Source organism: Podarcis gaigeae, assembly GCF_964106915.1.
Source record: "Podarcis gaigeae genome assembly, chromosome: 4".
Lineage (NCBI taxonomy): Eukaryota > Metazoa > Chordata > Lepidosauria > Squamata > Lacertidae > Podarcis > Podarcis gaigeae.
Genome location: NC_139677.1, coordinates 85,541,087 through 85,553,470, shown reverse-complemented (window position 1 = coordinate 85,553,470; position 12,384 = coordinate 85,541,087). Strand labels below are relative to the sequence as shown.

Below are 12,384 nucleotides of genomic sequence, written 5' to 3'. Positions count from 1 at the left end.
GTAGGTACCACCATACAATAATTATTTTGCTTAATGTCAAAATAGGTTTCTATCCAGTTCCCAGTGTATAAAGACCAGTTACCGGTACACCCAGTTACACAATGTTGTTGTTGTTGGCATCCGTCTGTCTCAGGACACAATGGAGGAGTGTGCCTTTGGAGGTGTGTGCCTTTGGAGGTGAAGCGAAAATGTTGGGAGGTTGCAGCGCCCGCCATAAAGAAAGACATGTTTGGATGCAGCTGGGGCAGAGGAAGGCACATATAAACATCTACCTGTCATTAAAATACACAACAAAACCATCAGATTAAAGTATACATTGTGGCAGTGAATCCTGGAAGACCTGATCGCTGCCTTGCTGGCCTTTTCCTATCTGGCCTGGGACTGACTCCAGCTACAAAAGCGGAGGCTGCGGAACAGTATTGCTTAGGAGTTTTATTGTTGTGGCTACAAAATAAAAAAAAATTCCTTCCAGTAGCACCTTAGAGACCAACTAAGTTTGTTATTGATATGAGCTTTCATGTGCATGCACACTTCTTCAGATACCATTGTTGCTGCTGTTATGGACATTAACCTTTCATATTTTTATTTTTTAGATCTGATGATGATATAAGTAGAAATTGTTCTGATTTGGCCGTGTGCTTTTTGAGGCGTTATATTTATTGCTTATAACTGACTATACCCTTGGGGTTCCTTCTAACTCTAAGATTCTATGGTTTTGTTTAGCTGAGATTCCTACATTACAACAGGTTGGACTAGATGATGCTTGGGGTCCCTCCCTTCCAACTCTATGACTACTTTTTTTTTTTGCTATGTTCGCAGTTGTGGGCAAATCTATTATTATTATTATATGTGTAATGTTTTATTTTGCTTTTATGTATGTTGGAAGCTGGCCAGAATGGCTGGGGGCAACACAGTCAGATGGGTGGGGGCACATATAAATAAGACTATGACTTCAGTGGTACCTTGGTTCTCAAACACCTTGGTACTCATACAACTTGGGACCCAAAATACTACAAACCCAGAAGTAAGTTATCCAGTTTGTGAACTTTTTTTGGAAGCCAAACATGCTCCGTTTTGAGTGTTACACTTCTGATTTGAGTGCCACACTTCCGTTTTGAGTGTTACACTGAGGTCTGTCTGTTTTTGCTATTTATTTTGCATTTTTGCGGCTCTTTTTGTTTTTATGACTGTGTGCAACCCAGCTCAGCTTCTGATTGATTGATTGCGTGACTGCACTACATTGTTTAGGGGACGTGGGTGGCGCTGTGGGTTAAACCACAGAGCCTAGTACTTGCTGATCAGAAGGTCAGCAGTTTGAATCCCTGAGCTCCTGTTGCTCGGTCCCTGCTCCTGCCAACCTAGCAGTTCGAAAGCACATCAAAGTGCAAGTAGATAAATAGGTACCACTCCAGCAGGAAGGTAAACGACGTTTCCGTGTGCTGCTCTGGTTCGCCAGAAGCGGCTTAGTCATGCTGGCCACATGACCACTGGCTCTCTCGGCCAATAAACAAGATGAGCACCGCAACCCCAGAGACAGTCACGACTGGACCTAATGGTCAGGGGTCCCTTTACCTTTACTACATTGTTTATTGCTTTCATTTTATGGATCAATGGTCTCGTTAGATAGTAAAATTCATGTTAAATGGCTGTTTTAGGGGTTGTTTTTTAAAGTCTAGAACGGATTAATCCATTTTGCATTACTTCCTGTGGGAAAGCGCGCCTTGGTTTTGTAACGCTTTGGTTTTAGCACGGATTTAAGTTTGAGAACCAAGGTACCACTGCATTATGACGATGCTGGTAAGTCGCCTCGGAGCATGGAAAGGCGGTGTGCGAATAAAAACGATGCTGCCACAGCAACACACACACACACGGGCAGCTGGCAGCCTTCGCCACAGCATGAGGGAACACTACCGAGGCCTGCGCTCCGCCCGAGAGCAGGAGGCGAGGCAGGCGCGGCCTCCGCCCTGCAGGGGCCGCTGTGGGCCGGAGCCGCTCTCCCCTCTCGGCGGCGGGCCATCCGGCTCCTCGGCGCCGCATCATGTGGGCTCGCCCAGCCCCTCGCGAGGAGCCGGGCCGCTGCCGCTGCTACCGCCGCCTCCTCCTCCTCCTCCTCCTCTTCCAGTGCCCGGAGTCTCCCGCTGTCTGGGCTGGTTCCGCCATGAGGCGCTGAGACCCGAGGCAGGGGAGCCGCGAGGAGCCCGTCGCCCAGCGGCTGAGGGGGCCGGGTGGACGCCGAGCCGAGGCTCCCCACACGGTTCCGTCCCGCGCGGGGCGACCGAGACCATGTAAAGCGGCCCCAGCCCGAAGAACCAGCCCCGGACGACGGGGTTGCAGCTGCTGCCGCCGCCGCCGGCTTGTGAAGGCCCCGCAAGGGCGCCTGTTTCTCACTCTGTGTTGTGTGTTTTGTGGGGAACATGGCGACGTCTAATCTGTTAAAGGTGAGAGAGAGGCAACCCCCGGCCTGGTTGGGCGGCTTGCCTGCCTGAGGGAACCTCCGGCCTTTGGGGGTTGGGTGATATGGGGGGAGGAGCTGCCTGGCTGATAAGGAGAGGGAGGGATATATATGTGTGTGTGTGTGTGTGTGTGTGTGTGTGTGTGTGTGTATATATATATATATATGTAAATGTAATGTGCTGTGCTATATATATATATATATTGCTGTGCTGTGTGTGGTGTGTTTTTTAAAAGCATATATATATAATGTGCTGTGCTATATATATGTAATGTAATGTGCTGTGCTATATATATATTGCTGTGCTGTGTGTGTGGTGTGTTTTTTAAAAACATACATATATATATATATATATATATATATATATATATATATAATGTGCTGTGCTATATATATGTAATGTAATGTGCTGTATATATATAGCTGTGCTGTGTGTGTGGTGTTGTTTTTTTTCAAAGCACCGAGCAGCACTTCCGACAAGTTTGCTCTGGATCTCGGCAGGATGCAGTTAAACACCCCCGTTGGCTTATTGCAGCGCCGCCGTAACAAAGCAGAGGTATCATAGGCAAAACATATCGGCTTCTGGGTGCCTGCCTAAAGAGACCCGACTGCCAGGGTTAGGGTTACATGGTAGGAAGGGGTAGAGCCACAAGCCTGAAGGTTGGAACATCTTATAAGGTGAAGGGAGTGTTGCATTCCCTTCACAAGGTTTTTCTGGATTTCAGCCCCTGTGTCCTGCAGGGCGAAGGCAGGGGAAGAAACAGCATTTGAGGAAAATGACAAGTGCTCTAAGACATGGTGTCCTAAATGTATTCTCTGCACCCCAGCCTCTACCCTCCTCCAGTCATCAAGGGTTTTAAGTGGGGCATATGCAGGACAGCTTCCCACTGGATTTTGCCCCCCCCAATCAGATTTGTTGTCAGTCGCTTTGTTCCCCTTAATCATATCCAAAATTTTCTGCTGGAGGTGCCTTTGCGCATTTATTATGATTATTTATTTATTTGATTTATACACTGCCCTTCATCAAAAGATCGCAGGGCAGTTAACATCTGCTTCCCAGTTGCTATCCTTTGCCCTTTCCCCTTGAACTCCATGTATCCTACAAGAAGTGCCAGCCTTTTGCTTCTGAACACTAGTTTGTTCTGATGTAAATGAATTCCATCTTCAACTGGAAGCATGGACTGAGAAGGGTGATGAAATACTACAAACCTTAATGTGCTCTTACACTCCACGTTTGGGATCCTTTCATTAATTAAACTGAAAGCAGAGGATGGGTAAGCTGTAGAAGGCAGGTAAAACTCAGGCTAGGAACAGAAGGACTGGAGCTAGGAAACAAATTAGATAACAAATCAGGAGCATAGGCAGTGAGTGGGTGAGTGTGTTTGGGGACATAAAAGAAAAACAAGTGCTCAGTATTGTAATTGAGTTGAGGATTGGAGATGCTGAAAAAAAAATCTCAAAAGGCGTAAAAAGCTGTCAAAGGAAAATAGTGCAGGAAGGGTGGTAGTGAGAGTGAGTATGTGGGGGGAGAGTATTCTTAAAACGCACAGATGTAGCAGCTTGTGTGTGCGCAAGATTGTATGTGTTTGTGAATAGCAGAGGGTAGCCAATGTGGGACCCTCTGGAAATTGTGAACTCTCAACAGCCACAGCAAGCATAGTCAGTGGCCTGGAGTGGTGGGAGTTCTAGTCCAACAACATCTGGAGGATACAGCCTTAGCCCTTCCTGGTATATAGCAAAGTGGCAATAATTGAGGGTAGGGCTGGAGAAATATCCAAACAAGATTTTTCCCTGCCCCAATCTTATGTGTGGCTGACCCATTAAATTTTATTTTTGTCCCCAAACTCTGAGACTGAAATAAAGAAATTTAGAATGTTTTCCATTCCTGATAGGTATTGTAACAAATCGTCATTTAATCACCAGGCTTGGGTGTTATGCATTAAGCAGGTTGGCACTAGCATTTTTGAAAATTGATGTCTGGTGAACTTGTTTTAAGCCAAACACTGCTGTAAGAGATTGTAGAACAAATAGGTATATTTTATTATTTGCTTATTGGATGTTTATGATGCTAAAAATAACTAAAATCTCTAGTTTAAAACAAAAATACAGCAAAAAATCCTAAATACGAGATAAAAACATGTGATAACATTATAAGCTATTTTGCCATAGCAAAATAAAAATACAATAGCCAAAACTTATTTGCTTTATGCAAAATGTGCAAGCCCAAGCCATTGAAAAAGTGTTAATGTATTAAGTGACTTATTTGATAACTCTTGTCCCCTGATCATCTTGCTGTCAAATGATAGGTTGAGAGAGGACAACAGACTTACTTTTCTGCCTCTTGTTGATAAATAGATTTTTTAAATTATTGTAATAACTTTCAGGAGAAAGTATACTCTTGTGAAAGTTAACCTATGCCTTTTTCCTGTACATATCAAGATATTCATAACTGGAGAAATGAATGCCATTTATCCATCAGTTAATTCAGATACTTCGAAGTTAAAATATAATCAGAATAGGTTGTTTCGTGAAGGTGAAATTTCAGTTTTCACTGTTTCCTGAAAATTATGAAAGGGGTTTATGTTTTGCCCTTGTCTGAATTTGTAGGTATGTATAACCAAGAGAGATGGGACGCAGGTGGCGCTGTGGGTTAAAGCCTCAGCGCCTAGGACTTGCCGATCGAAAGGTTGGCGGTTCGAATCCCTGTGGCGGGGTGCGCTCCCGCTGCTCGGTCCCAGCGCCTGCCAACCTAGCAGTTCAAAAGCACCTCCGGGTGCAAGTAGATAAATAGGGACCGCTTACCAGCGGGAAGGTAAACGGCGTTTCCGTGTGCGGCTCTGGCTCGCCAGAGCAGCGATGTCACGCTGGCCACGTGACCCGGAAGTGTCTCCGGACAGCGCTGGCCCCTGGCCTCTTGAGTGAGATGGGCGCACAACCCCAGAGTCTGGCAAGACTGGCCCGTACGGGCAGGGGTACCTTTACCTTTACCTTTATAACCAAGAGAAGGGATGTAAAATAGTGCCCATGTAGAAGTATAGTGGTTTCTTCTTGAAACAATACTCTAAAAACATCTGCAACATTAAAATTAAGTATATTCAAACCTAAGATCAAGCAGGTTGAAATATTTATGCTTTTGATCTTACTTTTGATAGGACTGGGATTATGAAGTGAAATATGAGGCTGCTTTTAGAAAGAGGCACTTACCTCAGAAGTCTTCCAAGAAATATATAGTGATACCACATTGAAATGTTGAGGCCTTGATGGCTGTAATCCATCTGTCAAACTCCCTTTTCCAGAGCATGTTGCAAACCAGTGGCCTATGGGCCTCATCTTCCCCCGGAGGTATCTTTATTTGGCCACCTGATGACTCTTCTCTAACCCTGTGAGGGGATATTTCAGGAAACACACATTAGTTTATCTGTATTACCTGTGATGATGAAGACACCCCATCTGAGTGTATGTGCTGGGGGATGTCAACTTAGTAATAGAGCCAGACCATGTATGGTTGGCTTTAATGGCACTGGCTCTTTAAAGTCTGAAGAACTTTAATTGCCCCAGAGGGTACAGAAGTTTGCCATCCGTGCACAATAGCATTCTTGGCAAATAAAGCCCAACCTCTGAACTGCTTCCCAGTTACCTGTAAATGTTACCATGTGGCTTTGGAATAGGCTGAGCTATTAAACTAGGTACGGTAAATACACTGTTTCTCCTTACACGTCACCATCTAGTTGGAGTTCTCCCGTTCTTTCTACTAGCAGACAGGCACTTCTCGCTCTCTTTCTAGAGCCATTTTTTCTTCTTGTCTTTCTATTGAACGCAGGCAGGTTCTTGGCTTAGTCTGCAGGAGCCAGCTCAGATCAGTTTGTTCTTTTGCTCTGACCAGGGCAGGAGAAACAAGAAGTTAAATAAATAACCATTGGCTGTTTTTCTAACTTAGTCCCCTTTTCTTCACCTTATTACGGAGAACATGCACCCAGCCTCACAAGTGCAGATCAGCCCTTCCTTCCTACTCAGAAGCTATAAGTATACGAAAGGGACAAATATGCCCAGTCATGAACTTCCCTTTTGGCTTTCTGTCCTTTTGCCTCCCTCATTCCCTGCCTTACCACTGGTCTTTGCCTCCCTCTCCATCTGGTGGTGAAATCCATCTCCTTTCCTTGTTTAGGCCTGAGGCAGGTATTTGAGATTGGCTACCAAGTGCTGGGTCTGTGGGGTTTGTTAAGATGCCCAGGCCTAAGTGAATGCATTATGGACAGTGTTCATATGGCTAACAGCTATAGGCTGAATAGGTATTCATTTACATAGGAGTATGTCTCATTGACAACAGTGCAGTGACATCTCAATAAGCCACAATACAAATATATTGTGGCTTCTTTCTCTCTCTTAGGGTCCTCACTGGTGCAGTCTGTAGCAGCCATCATCACTTGTCCCAGCCTCTCTATAACCCCTGATTTCCTATGTCGCCCAGTCATTGCTTCTTGACTCCATCTCCTAGCCCAAGTCAGTCTTGCAAATTAGACAGTTGTCACTTTCCTGTCTACCACCACCGCCTGCTAAACTCCCTAAGTTTTGACTTCGGCAATAAAATGCAGCAATAAAACAGATGCTAATGTGTTGTAACCGTAGGACCAGAATTCCATTGATTTGCAATGAAGCCATATTAAAGCAGTCTTTGGACTTATTTTTCATGTTTCAGGCATCTATAATGTTGGCTCCTATAACAAATACAGTGATAAAAAAGCCATGTGAACCCTAGTAGTCAATGGAGCATATATGATTCCAATAACATCAGTAAATTCTTAGTATTTAGTGTACAAGGCTCCCATGAATAACCACAGCATATGATGCTGTCATGGGTATATAAAATGGGTAGATAAAATGTTTTCTTAGTATCAGAGTAGCTTCTGGCATCTGCTCAACATCTGAGTAACAGTTCCTCTTAAATTCTCTGCCAATATACATAGTGAATTTGTTCATCCCAGCAATATGTATTTGTATGAAAATGTTAACTACTAGCTGATATTAACCAGTCTTGCTCAGAAATTCTATGAAACCAAGAATTACTGAGTTTTATAAATAGGTAATTTGTTTTTAGGTGAGTGCACACTCTCTCATTGGCCTGATCTGAGAGTCCAGATCAGCCCCAACCTGAGCGACACCCAAACTGGGCCTGAGCCCCAATCATTTTGGCTACAGGACTAATGCTTATTTAGGGTTTTAAAAATTCCTATACAGTCAGGAGCGGAGCAGGGCATTTAGACATTGTACTCCCCCCCCCCCCCACTCCACAGGCACTGCAGAGAGCAAGAGAATTAAAGCCTAGTGGGTGGGTGCTGCTTCACCAGCGTGTTCCTTGCAGGGAACCCACTGGTGAAGCAAACCTCTGCAGCCAGCAGACTTGTACCCATAATGGGTGGCTCCTGCACTGCTGCTGTATGTACTTGACTGTTGTGCCAGGCATGCCTGCCCACTCCTCACCGATATCATTTCCCCCCAGGGTGTCCCAGTTCATTGTGTTGCAGGGTCATGGCATCTCCACTTCCACTGACAATAGCACCTCCTCCCACTCCCACTATCTTCAAATGTGTCCAAACTGGTACAGGTTGCAATGGTTCTGTCTACCATTTTGATTCAAAATGGCCTGCAGCCATTTCCAAACATAAACGAAAATTCTCCTCCATCTTGGGATCCATCAAATTTGATGATGATATCTCAAGTGGCATCTGAATGCATTGAGACAAACCACGTTCTAAAATATAATATTAATAATAATAATGTAGAATAATATATATATATAGAGAGTGTGTGTAGATGTGCCTTAGGTGCTAGTTTCTCTCTTCCTAGAAAAGACTGCAAATCAACTTGCCTGGGGTGGGGTGGAGGGCTGCTGTTCTCAGCTACCTATGAGGAAGACTGGAGTGGATGGGGACAAAATGATGTTTGCAGAAGGTATTCAGAGTCTGAGGTTCTGCAACATGTCACAATAGGCTACCTGCAGTTGCTTAAGGTAAAAAGCTAAAATTTTGCCTGCCACGCTGTGCTAGAAGACTGGCTAGAATTCTTCCCTTTTGTCCCTTTGTATTACTGCTTTGTGGAATGAGGTAATGGCAACTTGTTATATAGGCATAATTGTGCCAGTACAGTTAAGGTGGATAGGTAATGAAACTTTATATCATTGTAAATGCAGAACATTCTCCGTGTTATTAAAATCCAGGCAATTTGTTCAGATTGTCTGAAATTTAGCATGGGCTTTCTCCATGTTGATACGTTAAATGCAACTAGCTTGCTCCATAAGCTAGCTATATTTGAAGAAAACTGTTGAGGAACAGCCAAGTTGCAGCAATTACATTTCCCTTCATTTGTGGCCATTTTTTGCTCTCCCATAAGATGCCATAGAATCATATAATTGTTGAGTTGGAAGGGACCATGTGGAAGGGACCCCTTGCAATGCTGAAATCTTTTACCCAACCTGGGCTCGAACCCATGACCCTGAGATGAAGCGCCTGCTTTTTCTCACTCATTTAAATGCACCTAGAATAGTAAAGGAAGTTATATTACAAGTGTCTGGCATTTCAATTTTGTGAAAATTCATTATCTTCATAAAGATAACTATCTTTTAAAGCAGGGGTTGGCAACCTCTGGAGCCGCATGTGGCTCTTTTACACCTTTGCCACGGCTCTGGGGCGGATACTAGCGAGGGGAGGAGGCGCATTGTGCGCCCTGACACTCCCCACTGCAGCGGGCGCTGTACTGGCTGTGACGTTGCATGGGGGAGGTGCGTGCGTTAGTCACGCACCGTCCCGATGTCACCTACCCGCCCGTCCGCCCGCCCACTACATTGTAAGGGGCATGTACGCTGGTCACTACATTGAAAGGGGGCATGTACGCTGGTCACTGTTTTGAAGGGGAGTGAAGAACACACATACACAAAAAGGTAACTTGTTAATTTAACGTTTATTTCTATGAGGAGGAGTAATTCTGAGGGGTCAAACAAAGAAATAATAAAAAAGTGACAAAAAAGTTATTTTTATAATGACGAGTTTGCGGCTCCCAGTTTGTTTTTTCTTCGGAAACGGGTCCAAGTGGCTCTTTTTGTCTTAAAGGTTGCAAACCCCTGTTTTAAAGTCTCTGTGCAAGTAACCAGTTAAAGGCAAGTCATGAAGTCATGCTTAGTAAAAAGATCAAAGGAAAGTTTGGGTAAATAGAGTCTAAGTTGTGAGCACAATATGTTTGAATGCACAATGTGTTTGCTTCTTGCATGGTGCAGAAATTGGATGAATGCCGTACAGTTTCCTGTTCCTCTCCCGTCTAAATATGGAAAAGTTGTGAATGTCTTAACCCTTCTCTTAAACTGGTCGCTAGTCTCTGGAGAACAACAGCGGGAGAGAGCAATTGTCCTTGTGGGCTTCCCATGAGCGTCTGGTGATGGCCACTGTGGGAAACAAGCCTTCACTCTGATCCAGCAGAGATCTTTGAATTTCTGAGGCTCATGATATATCGTTGCATTTAATTTTTCAGTGCTTAAAAATCCAAACTCCTAGTATGGCAACATATCAAAATTATCATTATTAGTCAACTTGAATACCTAGTCCTTTCGCTTTGATTGAATGAATGTCTGGGTTAGTGCAGTGTGTCATTTGTATCTGCATACAGTGTTTTCTCACATGGATTTCTGTCCCTCTCAGTTTGCATCCACTGTCTCCACTGCAATAGGATTTCCTGATCACAGGGTAGATGTGGTGTTTCCACTGTAGCTCTATCACTCTCGCTTGAAGGAGAATAATTTTTATGTGTGTTTCTTTATCAGCAAGAACATGAGAATTTGTGAAAAGGGTTCAGTGCAGGCACATTTTAAGTGTCAAGTATATTTGCATGTATTTTTCCTCCTACCATACCTTTTTGCAACAAAACAGCAATATTGACACACTGAATATGTTAGACTGAGAGCAATAGAGCACTGTGTTCAGATGTGTTTAAATGGACCCAAACCTTCTTTTGTTGGATATCAGTTGGATTACAGAGTGCACATACCTCACCTGGAATTTCGTACTCCAGAATCTGCTTCCAAGTTTAAAATGTGCTGCATACGTTAGTCCATATCCCTAGTGCTATAAGGTTACAGTGGTGTTTGAAAACCTCCAACACAATGCAGATAAATAAAACAATGAAAATGCATTTTGTCAGTTTTTCATTGTCTCCCCTTTTTGTGGCTCATGACTTAAAAAGCTTCTTTCTTGTTTAAGTTCTGGACTATTACTTAAATGTACCTGCTGGAGTATCATATACAGCTTAGGGGGAGAGGAGATGAATCTCTCATTGGGACATTTTTAAAACATAGCTAGTTCAATATGTTTGAAGTCTGAACCTGGGAAAACCAATGTGTGCTGTGATTTCTACTAAGTTTGTTCCCCTGAGGATTGCAGATAACACGGTGTGATCATGAAACTTCACAGGGTAAGATGCAATGAGTTATTTAAAGAAGTGGTTGTCTAGTTGATCTATTTGACTACAGGTGGACCCAAGTGCACATGTAATTGGAAGCCCCAATGAGCAAAATGGACTGGATTCAGAATAAACATATATAGGACTGGGCTGCAAGATTAATGCTTATTTGACCTGTATTTCAAGTATGCTGTCTTCTTTCTTGAAGAATAAAGGTTCACTTCAGTTTGAAGACAAATGGGATTTCATGCGCCCCATTGTTCTGAAGCTTTTGCGCCAGGAATCTGTCACGAAACAGCAGTGGTTTGATCTATTTTCGTAAGTAGTGTGTATCATTTGTAATTCTTGGGTAATAGAACAATGGTAATGGTTTGTAATATCTTGTTGAAACAGTTGTTTAAGGAAAGACCCTGTAATAGACTTCTTTCTTAGGATACTCATTTGTTTTCAAGATAGCTAGCAATTGACTTTGAAAATTAGAATGGTAATGAAGTGATTTATTTAGGATTATCATTTACTTAAACTGTTATGTATTGATGTACTGTGCTCATAGGTTCCACATTCAATTCCACATTCATAATTTTTCTCTGATAAAATGATTGGACAGTTATTTTTATATAGCACAATCTATTGCTATTCTGTCAACAGACATCTAAATTCTAATCAGTGCTTTACTCAAGAGCTGAAAATATGCTGAAAAGAGCAATTTCCGAAGCTAATAGCAGCTTTTAGCAGTGCTGCATTTACAAAATATGCACACACACACACAAATGGATTTCAGGACGTATTTATGGGACACACATACCCTTTTTTTAAAGAACATTTGTTCCATTTTTTGTTGACAGGGTTTTTCCTTCTAAAGACTAGCAGTAGACGGGGCTTGCTTCCTGGGCTGTAATGGTCACTTGAACTAGCAAGCCCCTGGCTATCAGGGCTATGAATTCCCCCTCAAGTTGCTCTTGCCAAAAAAGGGAGTTGCTGTTAAGCCTTTTCCTGACATTCTCTCCCCCACCCCACCCCTCCGGCCAATGTTCCTTGAGCTGAGAGATGAAGATTGGGAGGTTGGAGGATGGAGACACATGCATGGGCAATCATATGTTCATAGGAGAGATGGTACCCATGCCTTGTATGCAAGTGAGCTTACTTGAGTGTGTAACACACCATACATGCTGACCAGAGGGCCTTGCTGCTCTTAGGTAAGCTTGTGGGCTTGCCCTAATATGATTTCTCTCTCTTAATGTGTGCTTAGAATGAGCAGATGAACGTGACTCTTTCCTAAGTGGAATTAAAATAGTGTGGCAAACTTGAGAGGGAAGGGGCAAGCAATCGGGGGCAAGAAGTCTTGAGAATTTCATCACCAGCTCTTGCAAAGGTGAAACCTCATATGAGACATCTTTGCAAGACAGATTGCCATAGAGGATTTGGCAGTCACATGGGTGGCAGATTAAGTTGAAGTAGATGTAGTCCTACCCTGAGTACACACATTAAAA

At 43.4% G+C, this 12,384-nt stretch overlaps 1 protein-coding gene across 3 annotated transcripts in view; it reads left to right on the top strand.

The window, feature by feature from the left end:
• The first annotated feature begins 1,980 nt into the window (after nt 1-1,980).
• The window catches only part of CUL5 (cullin 5), a 35,688-nt gene continuing 25,284 nt past the window's right edge, over nt 1,981-12,384 (top strand). Inside the window, exons 1-2 of one of the 3 annotated variants that reach the window (XM_083736510.1) lie at nt 1,981-2,438; nt 11,103-11,212. In XM_083736510.1, the coding sequence (XP_083592636.1) occupies nt 2,415-2,438; nt 11,103-11,212 (134 nt within the window). In that variant the 5' untranslated portion in view covers nt 1,981-2,414. Of the gene's footprint in view, nt 2,439-11,102; nt 12,091-12,384 lie in introns of all 3 variants that reach the window. The other 2 variants (XM_083736512.1, XM_083736511.1) reach the window with 2 other exon arrangements.